Genomic DNA, 14157 nt, shown 5'->3' with positions numbered 1-14157 from the left:
TATTTTTCTATTCGCAGTTAAACGTTGATGATCAAAACCCAATCCGATGCCAAGTACCATTTTATCCGTATTTCAGAGACGTATGAACAGTCGGTTATGGTGACAAACAACGGTTGGCGATTTTTTTTTTATTCTTAATTTAGCTAAAATGATTTACATGTCAACCTTGAAAAGGATTATGTTGTTCGAAACATATAGTTCAATTTCAACGGAAACCTTTTCCTACAAAAAACTATAAGGTTTCACTGGTCGCTCAAATATATAGTAATTGACCAACCTTATGTCCTGATCACTGCCATCTAGCTTCCAGTGGCCAAGAACAATCATCTCTAAAAACAACAGGTACAAAAACGTTAATTGGGGTCATTATCAAATGTCCTTGCTTAATGCTTGTACTATATTAAGTTAATCTTGGCTTTAAGTGCATCTAAAGATGTTCTAAACTCATTAAAAGGTGGCTTCCGATCCCTTGTCTCAACTTGTGAACCAGTCTAGAAACGCTGGATCAAAGAAGTTCTGCCAAAAATAGCAAGACTTTATGATCCGTGCACTTTGGAGTTTATATGTATAATGCAGCTTATTTATACGCAATCTTATTGAAATAGGAACTTGGAGAATTTTAAGATAGAGCGTGGATTCATGTTTGCAACTTGGCACAACAGTGTACACAGTGCATAGATACCTGAGGGAGGCATCCTACAGCATCTAAAAGTTTCAATACAGTGCAGCTTGTCACAGACTCCCTTATATACACCGGCTAGATAGGACCAGTCTTGACATTTACTCCAGCCTTTTTTAGCAACTGAAACCGTCAAATTGTGATCATAGCAGTCCAGGGGGACGCTTTTGAAGTTTCTAGGCCTGCAGCATGTTGCTTGCTTGATGTTATGCAGCCCAGTCCCAGTATCATCGGAGCGGTAAAATCCTTGAAGAAAATATCCGTGAGGACAGACAGCCCAGGTGTGGTTGCTAGATTTTGGAAATAAAAATATAGTCGCGCAAAATGTGGTTAAATGAATATGAATATATAAAACCTAAAATTGATCTTTCACCCCCAGTTCAAATAACGATTATCGTTTCATATAAAAGTGTTCATTCATTCATTTTTCACGGCTACATTACAAACTCACAATATGACCAGCTCCTAGTTTGCTTGTTGGTTTAGTTGGTAGAGCCGGCTATATCTGCATCGCAGAGGTCATGGGTTCGAATCCCGTTCAAGCCTAAATTTTTCAGGCTTTCTTTTTGCAACTCGTGAGTTGAGTAAATAACTATAAGGGTCTTTCTTCTATTTAAAATGTGGTTAGTTGCTTGATTTTTAATTTGATTTCGAAAGGAACTAAATCGTTCAGTTCAAAGAAAATACTCGGACCCCGATAAACACGGAAAATAATTACATCAGTGTTCTAATCCACGGCCCACATCACAGATCCATTGCATCAATAAAGGAAGCTCAAGGAAAAGTATTCGAAAATCAAATTATCTCGGGGATAATGTGCTGCCTTAACGACAACATATATAGCCGTTCTTGTAATTGAGCATGCATTGCAACAGCACGTTCTTCAATACTAAAGACCAATTTAAAGTCACTTATTTTACAGACCTGCTTAGGGCAGTTTTCCAGTCTGCTGTTTGACAAACAAGTGTTTGATCTTGGTATTCCTGTGGAGGTGTGCAGCATCTCCCTTTTGTGACATGATCCATGCCGCCATTTTTTCCAGACGATTTTGTCCTGACTCCATTCAGGTATCTTCCCAGGGAACAATTTACCCATCCTGGTTGACTTTGAAAATTAGCTTCAACACAGCAGTTGTCTCCTGGAGCCAATAAAAATCAGCTGTTGCTAAATGCGTCTAGTAGTATAGTTCTAATTCAATATAAGCCGAAAAGTTATTTCTTGGTTTCTATCAACGAATAGCTTTTAGCAGACTTTTGTGCCCTGTCAGAGATGTCTATCGAAAATGATCGAGCTTATTTAATGGCGGGTGGTGTTCCTTTGGTAAACTCAAATCAATTCACGTGTTTACTCCAAGTCAAGATGCCGGCCAGCCAGAGAATAGAATATACTAAATCTCCCGCCAAAGGTAAGTCTGTATTTCAGGCCAGTATACTGTGACCAGAGAACAATTAAGGCTAACTATTATCTAATGCCTTTTAACGTCATTTCCGTTCTGCTTGTTGCACGAACTTCAGTTACCTTGACTGAGCTAACATCATTGTTAGACAGTATTATTTTCTTTCATTTTAAGCGAGCCTTTAATTTGGCAGGAACTGATGTTAAAAGAACCATCAAAAATTACCTCCTAGTGTTCTGAATTTCCACACCTCGCTGTCATTGATCGAACTCTCTCCATATGAATTGAGAGACGTTACTGCTATTTCATATTCTTTCCAACAGTGTAGGTGCAGGATGTAGCTTGTCGCATTTCTATTAACGGTAACCGAGTTCCATTTGCCTTTGTTGGCCTTTGAAAAGATTTCTCTGTAGTTGACTTTGTACTGCTCAACTGGACAGGCATCTTCCAAGAGAGGCTCCCATTTGACTGCATAGGTTCCTCCTTTAACTTCATTGATCTTAGCTTGGCTATCGATCACTGGAATACCTAAAAAAGATAAATTCAAGGATATTGACTCAATCGTCTCTATTCGTTTGTTAAATCACAATTTTATCATTGTGCTAAAGTGGGGGAAGAATAAGTTTAACAACGTGGACTGCTTTAACGTTTTAAACTCCTGGAAAGTTTTCAAAATGTCTCAAATGAACGGTTGGTTTGACACGTCGAAACTCCAGTAAATACCAAAAGTTGATCAATCACTAAAGAAGCAGCCACCAAACACGCGAGGGTGAGTCAGAAATATATAAGCTTAACTCAATCTTCGTCGTCACTTTCAATAATGAGCCTCGTTGGTCGCTTTGGAGCTGGTTTGTTAAAGTGCCCCTAACCCTTCAATTTGTTTTCTTTTTGTAGATTTCCATATCTTTCAAGAACTCATTTTCGAAAAAAATTTTGAGAAATATTGAATCCTTTTTTTTTTTACGAGCGCTAGAAGTGAAGGCAGTCTTATCGATATTTTCACCTATCGTTCGCATTAGTCCCCCACTCGGCCAAATATGCAGCGTGACGTAAGAAAAGGACATCGTGCAAAAATATTCAAAGATTCGCGGTAATGCTTCAATTGTAAACAGAGAAAATGGTTGAAAAGTGTGTGGTTTTTGGATGCAGCAACTCTCGAAATGTAGAGAAAGGAATCAGCATGCATAAGATTCCTTCTGAATCCTTCTGGTGTCCTTTTCTTACGTCACAGCTAAGAAAGTGTCAAATATCGGACGCTTCTCATTGGCTCGTTCCTAATGAGCCCACGAGACAAAAATTTGTCCAGCGGGGCTTTAAGGGCGCAAAAATTTAAAAATTTCAGTAACTTTAAGCGCTCGTAAAATAAAAAGGATTCAATATTTCTAAAAAAAAAATTCGAAAATGAGTTCTTCACAGATATGGAAATCTACCAAAAGAAAACAAATTGAAGGGTTAGGGGCACTTTAACGATGCTAACCGGTCCTGTCATGAACTGGAATGTGCACCCTGACATGGATGAAATGTTAGCACCAGTAAAGAAGGTTTCAAGGACATTTGGACTTGACGAGTAACCTTTGCTAGAAACTGAAGTAACCTTGACAGAATCATCAGATTTTACATCGCTGGAGCTTGCAGTTGCTGACTCTATTCTCCCGCTGAGTGCATCGGACATCTGACGTTGGTGGCCTAAAGACAGAGCCGATTTGTAGGCACTTAAACTCTGGATATTTTTGTAGCCGCTTAAACGATCCTAGTCAGCCTCCGCCATTTTCGATGCCATCGAAATTATTGATATTGCATCAGGTGAAGCGAAATCTTATTACTTTACCGTAAGTTGTGTTCCTGAAAATATGTTTCATTATCTTTAGTAGTTTCACAGTGATTTCGTTCATTTCGACATGCTCCGAATGAAATATAATGGCCAAACTCTTGCATATAAACAAAAACAAAGGTGTGGTTGACTAGGGCTCTTTATCTGCATCACATAGTTTTCGGGGAAATTGGTGTCAAGCAATCTACCGATGTTAGTTTTCTTCACGGAATGATTACACACCTTTCTCTTGCCGGATTATAGGCCAGCAGTTGAAACTGCGTCTGGGAACTGAACTTGCCCAGTTGATTTTTGCCTGATGGTGAACGCATATACCAGATCTGCTCGTCAGGACTTCTCTTCTGCTTTATAGCCAAGTAAAACGGAGCTTCTGGTTTCTTCGTTTCCTCTGGCCTGTGTTTCTTGAACGTAGTTTAGACTTTCACTTGGCATCTGGCATCACCAGTAAAAAACAGTTTCGGACAGAAATGTCTTTTGTAGCCAGTTTATGTGTTTCCTTGACGTGTTTTCGATCCTCTTTCCGTCCGCCAAGCGAGGAGTTCTCGGCCTGTTTCGGGATCCTTTTCCAGTAGGACATCCCCCAGCACAGCTTTCTGGACTCATCTCTGGCTCGAAAGCCAAAATGCAAAGAAAGAAACCGCCAAAGGGTTCTTTTCAGGGCCAGCGGATCGTGGTCACCAAACTGCCCGGTTATAAAGAGCTTTTCTTGTTCTTCTTTTGTTAATTCCCGCGTAGCATTTGGCTTTTTGCCGAAACCACTCTGAACAAGGCTCTTTCGTTTTGCGGCAAGGACTTGACTTCAACGGGAGAACTCCTGATCTTCAAATATATTAAAAGGTAACCTCTTCTCAGAAAAGTAGCGTTGGAAGCTTCTTTGAATTGAAGTGAGCGAACTTGGTTCGTACTCTTCGCTATTTTCTTTTCTGACATCTTTAAAAAGATATTGGAAGTAATTGTCAAGTTCCTTCGCAGTAAAAGTTTCTGGTTCTCTCGTCTCGCTAATTGTAGAACAAAAACGCTTTAGAGCTGTCATGTCGGACCTCGTTTTATTGACTGTATTGCTTGACTTTTGTTCAGAAATAGAATCTTGTAGCTGTTGGCTGTCACTGTTGACTTCGCGTTTGGTTTCACATCTGCTTGGGTGCTTGTTTTACTCCTACTCGATGTTTCTCTTGCTGGAGCAGGTTCACTCGTCGTTTCCTTAAGAAATTCCAATTCAAGACTAAAAGAGGGACATTCGAAATCATCCACCCATTCTGGAGTTTTACAGCAAATTTTTCGGAAGATATCGTCGGCGTCCGCCATCTTGATTTTAAGTTGAAAGCGGTACGCATCGCGGGATCATTCGGGACGATACCCGGTCCAATACTTGGAAATTATTGGACCGGCAATAGAGCGATCTTATTGGTTGATTTTAGTTATCGGCCCTCGGACTACCTTAGTCGTATAATAAAAGTATAAATTACCTCCTTTTGTTCTGAATTTCCACAGCTCGCTGTCATTGATCGAACTCTCTCCATATGAATTGAGAGACGTAACTGCTATTTCATATTCTTTCCAACAGTGAAGGTGTAGGATGTAGCTTGTCGCATTTCTATTAACGGTAACCGAGTTCCATTTGCCTTTGTAAGCCTGCGAAAAGACTCCTCTGTAGTTGACTTTGTACTGCTCAACTTGACAGACGTCTTTCAAGTGAGGCCACCATTTGACTGCATATGCTCCTCCTTTAACTTCATTGACCTTATCTTGGCTTTCGATAAAAGGAACACCTATAAAAGATAAATATAAGGATATTTACTCAATCGTCCCTTTTCGTTTGCTAAACCGCAATTTTCTCATGGTTCACAAAATGGGATGCTACCCTCAAAGGAGGTGCATTGTTCAAACATTTTCAGACTTATTCTTTTTAATTCAACAAAATAACATGAGATTCTCTTTAAAAAAAAGTTTTATTACTCCATATATAGGGCACAAGTATAAAATGAAAGGACATTCGTTGCCATACCGTTCATGAGCGTGCATATGAATTGCATTTGGTAGAAACACATTTGACAGATTGATTGAGTGCTCGATCATTCAAAACACACTGCTTGAAACGTTTATCAGTGTAAATGCATGGCGTATGAAAAGAGTGACATTTAGGTATTTAGTACAGTTTTAGGTATCCAGGAAATCCGCTAATCAATGCTAATATTTAGTAGAGGGAAATATTTACAAATTATAAAAAATAACGCGATTGGTCAGAAAAGAAAAAGGAGTACTAGCTGTTTACTCTTGAGCTGGTAAAAGAGCTGAACTCGGGTCTATCTGAGCCCGATTTGAAATGGCACCTTCCATCTTTTTTAAAGGCGGTATATTGGGTGCAACGACTTGTGACATCGATATCTAGAATTACCGTACCCAAATTCGCAATAACCCAATCAGAAGCCTAGTCTACTCTCCTAATAATCTACCATATCAAGTCACTGACATGATATCGCATGATATCAATTTTACTGAATTCAAGTAAAGTAATATCATTGTACGATAAACTAAATTGAGGTTTTGCCAGTTAAAACATAAACTTCGCAATTTAGGATTTAGCAGGTGTTTTCCGGTGGTAAAAAGAGTAAAAACGTTCCGCCAAAACTAAAATGGAGGGCGCTCGCCAACTGCCCGATGTTTTCGGACAAGTACTGAAACATTCAGTATACATTGTAATTGTCTCGTTTTCAAATGCCAATATTAGTTTTGCGGAGAACGACTTTACACATATTTTATTACAACGATTTGTCACTTTGCTCTAAGTAAAATAAACTAAAAAAGATCAAAGTTAAATAATTTTTCATTCATCACTTTTTGTGTCGTTTGTTGACACCGCCGTATTATTCTCTTCGCAGGCCACACGAAGGACGCCCGACAAATTTTATTACTGTAACTTCTAAAAATATCACCAGGATTTGGTCTGAATTTGAGTACTGTAACTAGCTAATCCCCCTTCGTCGAGCCAAAATACCCTCGGCGAGCCAAAAAGGTACGATTAGGTATGGCAGTCATACGGTACCAAAAGATTATAGCGCTTATAGCTTTACTATAAGAATCCAAAGCTATCAATCAATCAAAACTAATAGTTTAGGTGACATTAAAAAACAAATCAGCTAATTCCACTCATGCCAACAGGAGGAGTTGTTAGTCTTCAAAAGTTTTATGATTCCATAAATGAGGCAAACGTATGAAATGAAAGGAGATTCGTTGCCAGCCCGTTCATAAGCGTGGACTTGAAATGCTTTTGGATTTCAAATGTCTAACACTGTCTTTCCATGCAGAAGAGGAATTTTTTTTATTGGAGATAGCCCTGCAAGTTAACATATTTCTTTTAAATTTAAAAATGTTCAGTATTTATCACTAGGAAATGCATGAAACTCACACCTCTTATCACGTTGATTTCATCCAGCAACAATGCCTCGTCAAATACGTAAAGATCCATCACTGATCCGTGGAACTGCTGGTCAAGCGTAAGGCCGTCGTTACCAATCATGAAAGGCTTCCCCGTGGGTCCGTAGAATGCTTCCTTTGGAGAATACATCCTCTTGCCTACTTCTTTACCGTTAGCATAGATTGCCACATCCCGAGTGAGATGATGCCACGTGACCACAACGTGTGTCCAGTCAATCAAAGAAAGGTTTGTACTTTGCAACGACCACCAATCTTTGTTTACGGTGCTGTTTCGATAGAATACAATACTTTGATTGGCAGCGCTAAGCAGAAACTGCCCGCGAGGGTAATGCCAGTCTCCATAAATCACCCCCATGTCGCTCCATTTCGTTTGCTTTATCCAGCAGGAAATTGTGAAACTGGAACCATGGAAATTCACTTTAGGGGCTGAGGCGAAGGAATTCGATTGGTTGAAAAGGGGAGCTTTGCTGCCAGGACACCTTCCTTCGATAAACGGCGGCAACCCACTGAAACTTAAATAGCAAGAAAAAAAATTGTTAACGCAATTAACAATTAACACGCAGATCCATAATTAATTACACAATTAAATATAGTGATAGCTTTTCATGTACTGTTGCAGATATAAAGCCCAACCTCATACCGAGATTTTAGTTTGAACCCACATTTATCCAATATTTCTCATCTAACTATTAAATACATGAGATGAATAAAATAGTGAATAACTGGTAGGCTGGGAACGGTGTATGAAGCTTTAAGACGCCTGGGATAAGAAACACATCGGGTGTCTCAGGGACATCCTCGAAGACCCAAGAACAAATATTGGCGACGAGGAAATAGCCGAAACGGGTGGGAAAACATTCGAAGAATAAAAGTAGGAAGGAAAAGTAAGAGCCCCCGAGGACAAATTATTTACGGACCATGTCCAAACTGCCAAGCAAATACTTCCTCTTCGTTGGTCAGGCGATCTTTTGTATTCAGTATCCTGTCCAATCGGCGAGCAGCAAAGGCTAAAAACCAATTTGGTGTGCTGTAATACGAAGAACAACAAGAAGGCGAGTCTACTCGCCATCTTTGTCTTGCCCGTTCGACGATAATTGAACTGAAGGGAAAGTCTCCGTCTCCGTCTCCGTCTTGGAAAGTTTCCATCACAAGCATTGGCAAGATTTAAAGTGCTGACATTCTTTCTGGCATCCCCTGATTGCTGATCGGCGAATCAGAAAGCTCGGAACCTCTTAAAATGCGCTACGGTTAGAACACGTTCCAAAATTGCACAGTATTTTCCATCGCCTTTCTTCAGTAATTGCGCATGCGAACGATTTTTCTGGCATATCGGCCTTTGAGACGGAGGCATGGCAAGCAAACTGGTTTTCTTGTCGGGTCTTTGGCCTTTGCTGCTTGCCGATTAGGCAGAAAAATACAAACATTTTTCCGCCCAATCAACAGCCAGTATTTGCTCGGCCGATTGGATCTGGTTCGTAAAGAGTCTGTCCTGAGGGGTTCTTACTTTTCCTCCATACTTTTTCTCGTCCCCAATATCTGCCCCTGGGACAACCTTCAACCTTTAAACGATTTGAACTTGAGCTGCTCATAAGGAATTGGGAATTTTTTTTCGTAAAGCATCTAAGAAATATAGAGCATATCAAACTGGATTTAACTATCAATGTTTGGAAACAAACGTATATTAAGTTACTTTATGCCAAATCTCCACCGCCTCCCCCCTCCGTTGTGATGTTCACAGGAGTTCCCGGTTTACCGAGCGTGCACAGAAACACTCAGCTTCTAACAAAGGAAATGTTAATGACGGTCATTGTAATACAAGTACAGAAACGGTGACCCAGCAACCCAACAACAATGGTTGAATACAACTCCTAAGAGGCTTACCATAAACTTGCTTAAAAAAATACGAATTCCTTGACCAACCTTATGTTCTGGTCTCGGCCATCCAAGAGCCAGTGACCAAGGACTTTGTCCTCTAAAACATCATAATACAATCGTGTTACTTTAATAAAGTTCCAAGCAAGATTATCGCAGGTTATAAGAATCCTGGTTTTAATAATCGTTAATATAACAGGAAACAGGATTTACTGCTAAGCAGACACTCTTGTGCAGGATCCTTGTTCATGTTCAAACTTCCTTCGTTTTACTTGGTGAATCTATGAAATTTCCTTCATTTTTTTTTTCGAAATAGGAACTTAGATAGTAAATACTAGCCGATGATCTGTGTAAGCATCATTTTCAAAGTATTTTCAAATAAAGTAACATATTGCTTCCAAATCTGTTTTTCCTTCTTTCGTTGGAAAGATGCGTAACAAGTTCCCGTTTTAGCTATTTAGAACCGAAGCTCTTTGTGGAGCACGGACTCTGGTGTAATTTATTGCACCTGACGAACTCAACTATTTATTTTCTATGATTATCGACCCAATTTGTGTTGATTAGCGGTTGCACCGCTATCTCAAATTGCATATTTTAGTGCACGCATTTGTGTTCACCACCTCCTGGTAATTCATTTAATCCAGCCACATAGCGCTTCCTTCATTTTTTACTGAAATAAAGGATTGGATATTATTCTAGGATGAGATCAGCGTTTTAACCAATTCTTTTTCCTTGATCAGACAATACGATAACAAAACATTATTCTCCTGCATGCAATTATTCCAAAAAAAATAGTTGTCTGGGTACGAAATATTGTTGGCATACTCAAATTCCTTAAGCAGATCACTGACGCATCTTCATAGTGGCTACAATCGTTAATTCTCCATCCATTGTGCCCGCAATTCGTCAAAGTACTTTCATTTCCTACGCATTGTACTTCATCCAACCATATGGGGCCACTTCCCGCACCAAACTGGGCGTGTGTTGGAGCTCTAAGGGCCTTACTGAACCCAAGTTCATGACAAACGACACGCGCGTCTTTCTTATCCCAGTTGTCGTCACAAACAGTTCCCCAGGTGCCATTGTAGAAAATTTCCACTCTTCCTTCTCCTTTCGAGTTTCCATTAGCTAGTCTCAAATAATTACAAGCTGCAAGATCAAAAGTAATTGCACAGTCATAAAAAGGCAAAAAATAGTCAATTCAACTTGGTAAATGAGATTTGCTGTATTTGTTATTTACAATATATGAACAAAATTGAAGTGGACGGAGATCCATTTTAATACAATTGCAAGAGAATAGAAGAAAGTTTTGGCCCACTAAATAGCGAATGTATTAATGAGTGATGTCAATAATTTAATTGTAAGAAAACCTTGTTCTCCTGTACTATGGGGCATCGGTATGAATCTTCAAATCTTGTGAATTGGTCTTAATGGCTCCAATTTGTTAATACCTCTGACGTAAGGAGATCAATCTCTGTAACATTTTGCGACGATTTGTTCCCGGTTTTTTCTTCTTTTAACTTCAGAGATAACAAAACGGCTCTATATATCTGTCACTGTTTCATCTGATCCGCTACCATACGTCAACAAAATATCATTCCTAGGCCCAGGTTTAAGCTTCTTGTTTGGGATTAATTTGTATAATTATAAGCACTTAATTCACTTTGACAGTCCCTCGACTAGACTCATGAGATTTTTTATCTGCCCACAAATCTGGTAAGTTGTATTTTATCCGCCCACAAATCTGATAAGTTCAGATTCGATTCATGCGAGGTGTATTCACATTCCCTGCAATACTCCGGATCTAAATAGAGACGTATTCACTAGGGTCAGCGAACAAAGTGTCCAGCAACCTCATTCTCAGGGTCTCTCCAAGAGGAGAGATCCTGGGAACGAGGTTGAGTGTCCAGTCATAGGTAATTGAAACTTGGAACTTTTTATGTTTAATTGTTTGTTGGTTATAGAGCTTTGAAGTGGTCCTCCCATTGAATTTATCAAACGAACATGTAGAGAAGGAAACAAGAAAAAACTGAACATTAGTTATTATACGTAACAAACGTTCGTGGAACACGAAGAAGTTATGATATCATCTTGTTTCACGACAGATTACACGCCCAGTACTAGCGAATTTCAAGAACACTGAAATTTCTAGCTGGAACCCTTCCTGCTCCAACGTAACCAGCCACCTCCAAACCTTGCAGACTAGTAAATAGCATTGATTTACCAGAGGCCATGACCAATAGACTTGTACAGGTCTGTCAATAGAATATGGAAAGGTTAAAGGGAATAGGAAATTTTACTTGCCATCCATTTTCATCCCATCCGCCCTTCGTTATGACTCGCTCAATAGCCTTTTTGAAGTTAATTGAGTCCCTGGAACAATGTAATCGTTACAAGTTTTCCGATGGGAGCTGATCTGTTCCGATTGTTGCAATTCGTCCAGGTCCGCTCCCTTATTTTCTCGCCGAGGGCAACAACAATCATGATGACCATGGCAGTTCCAACCCCCTTCATGGCCACGACGCGCGGAATTAGTTAGGAATCACAAGGTCGTGAAACAGCACTCTTGAAACAACAGTGCAGATAGCACTGAAAGAAATCACGTTAAAGAAAAGAGAAGTAACTTGAATTGAAAATGCAAACGTGTTTCTTTACGTAAAATAAACTGATAAAAATTCCAAGCTGATCAATTAGAATTTGATGATAAAAAGCTTTATGACATTATTCTTGTTGAAAATTCCAGTTTATTAGTTCGTATTAATATAATAGCCTCTGTTTTTTATTTGAGGTTGAGACGAAAACTGGACTTTTTTTGTTATTGAAACGTAGGTACTTTAAACTGTTGGTGAAACCAGCTAGTATTTTCGTATTCCTCTTCTGGATATTTTAGCAGAGAAACATTTTATGTAAGAATGGAATCTTGTCTTACTGATTTTCGACCTGCTGTTGCACCTCTAAAACTTCCATCTGCACTAATATCTCGCGACTCAAGACAAAATGTTTTATCAATATTAATAAGAAAAGTAAATTTTCTCTTGTTGGGCTGAGGACCTTCGAGAAGCGTACATTCAATCAAAACGCATGTGACTGTTGAATAATTTACCACAGAAAGTGCTGTCGGCCAATAACTGAGCTGTAAATTCCCAAGGATCGACTATGAAGTAAAGATTCAGTTATGACTGTTGTTTAGTTCCTTTACTTACTCACCATGAATATTACTATCCACCCAGTGTTCATCGTCGTCTTCTTTTCTCCTTACTCGTCTTCCGTGTACAGACAGACAAACTGCCTGAAAGAAAAACAAAACAATTAAACGAACTGAATTTTAAAGACTAATTGGTCTACTTGGTACACATGAACATTTACCGCATGTTTTAAAAATAGGTACGAAACACGCACATGTGTCTACTGCAAATACTTGTGGGAAATAAACTAAACAGTGAAATCTTTTGATGCAAAAATTCTGTAAGTCGGACACATCTCGAAGAGAGACATGGTTACGTGGTTCCATCCCGACGGTACTTGACATGTTGTGCCTTGACTGTTTAATGTTTACAATGCACGTGTTTAAACTTTTTCACACCTTTCCGATGCAAATAATCATTTTATCCAGTTCTACTTCAGAAACGAGGAAGTTTTAATTTGCTGTATAATCGAACCACTAACAAAAAAAGGTAAGACAAACAGCCGGCTGGAAATGTATTAAAGGATTTCGACCTGAAACTTGTTAGATTTTGATTGATTTCTCGAACTGTTGAATTGTTTCGAGAGGTCGGTCTGAAACTGTTGAATGTTTATTGATTTCATCGACATTTTGTAAGCAGTGGACACTTAAAAGTTGTCTACCGTGTGTACTGCAATGCAAGCAGCAGTAGGCCCAAGTATGGCCATTTTTAGTAATCAAAGTCATCAGCTCGAAAAACGAACTCAGTGATTGTTAATGTAGTTAATAAAGTGCTTTATCAAGTTTAAAACACGAGGCGCAGCCAGTGTTAACGACTTGATAAACCATGAACTGCGAGTTTATTGGACGGCTTCAACTTAGTCATGCCGCAGGGATTTAGATAAGTAAGATGAGGTACCTTCAGAGGTGTCTTCAGAGGTGTCGCGCGTCCAAGCGATGTAGCGCGTCCGGTTTAAACTGTAGATACCTACACCCTTATATCAAATTAAAGCTTATAGAGCTGGCTATCGAACTAAACCAAGAATTTTAAAATAAAATGAATTGCCGAATTTTTAGGGCTGTTTTCTCGAATAAATTTTTTTCACTTGGAGGAGCCACTTCAAAGAGCTAAAACTCAAAAGGAATTTGTTCGTTTGCCGTCAAATTTGGACAGTAGCTAGTTTAACATATAAACAACAAAAACGTGTCTGCGAATTTTTTCTTTCGAAATATTTTTTCTCCACATTTTTTTCATCCTATTTCGAAAATGCCCTATAACGTTTCACTGCGATTGAATATGGCAAAACGCAGACACATTTTTTTTAGCGCTTTGGGTCCGGAAACTGAGGAGCAAATTAAATTAGCAAAAAACAAAATCCACTTTGACTTGTAGCTTTAAAAAGGTGATTCGGACGTTCGCAATTAGAGGTCGTGAAAAATTCGACAATTTATTTTATTTCAAAATTTTTGGTATGGTTTGATAGTCAGCTCTATAAGCTTTAATTTGATATAGGGGTTTAGGTATCTACAGTTTAAACTGGACGCGCTACATCGCTTAAACGCGATGAAGGTATCGGGTGACCTTAAGTAGCCTGAGAATGCATGAATGAATGAAACAGTTATTTTTCCAGGGAATGAAAGTTGTGTGGTAATCCTAGTATATTATGTTCAGCTTAAAAAGGTGGTTGTAATTTTGCTGCTTAGATCTAAAATGCCTTTAAAACACGCCTTTTGCGTAACAAAACGTGCGCAGCAGGAATTAAAGCCCATTTGTATAGTTG

The 14157-nt window shown here is 39.1% G+C and overlaps 1 protein-coding gene across 1 annotated transcript in view; it reads right to left on the bottom strand.

Moving 5' to 3' along the window:
- LOC146479243 (uncharacterized) overlaps window positions 1-12502 on the bottom strand; it is a 60424-nt gene extending 47922 nt beyond the window's left edge. Inside the window, exons 1-10 of the mRNA XM_085111509.1 lie at window positions 12421-12502; window positions 11438-11468; window positions 10039-10362; window positions 9262-9313; window positions 7315-7853; window positions 5373-5675; window positions 2301-2603; window positions 1604-1817; window positions 683-969; window positions 278-329 (exon numbers count right to left, since the gene is read on the bottom strand). Coding sequence (XP_084967635.1) covers window positions 278-329; window positions 683-969; window positions 1604-1817; window positions 2301-2603; window positions 5373-5675; window positions 7315-7853; window positions 9262-9313; window positions 10039-10362; window positions 11438-11468; window positions 12421-12450 — 2135 coding nt within the window. The 5' untranslated portion in view covers window positions 12451-12502. The remainder of the gene's footprint in view (window positions 1-277; window positions 330-682; window positions 970-1603; window positions 1818-2300; window positions 2604-5372; window positions 5676-7314; window positions 7854-9261; window positions 9314-10038; window positions 10363-11437; window positions 11469-12420) is intronic.
- Between the last annotated feature and the right edge of the window lie 1655 nt (window positions 12503-14157).

The sequence above is a fragment of the Pavona decussata genome, unplaced genomic scaffold (assembly GCF_977016875.1).
Source record: "Pavona decussata unplaced genomic scaffold, jaPavDecu1.1 SCAFFOLD_61, whole genome shotgun sequence".
In the NCBI taxonomy this organism is placed as follows: Eukaryota; Metazoa; Cnidaria; class Anthozoa; order Scleractinia; family Agariciidae; genus Pavona; species Pavona decussata.
This window is presented reverse-complemented; position numbering and strand designations above follow the sequence as displayed.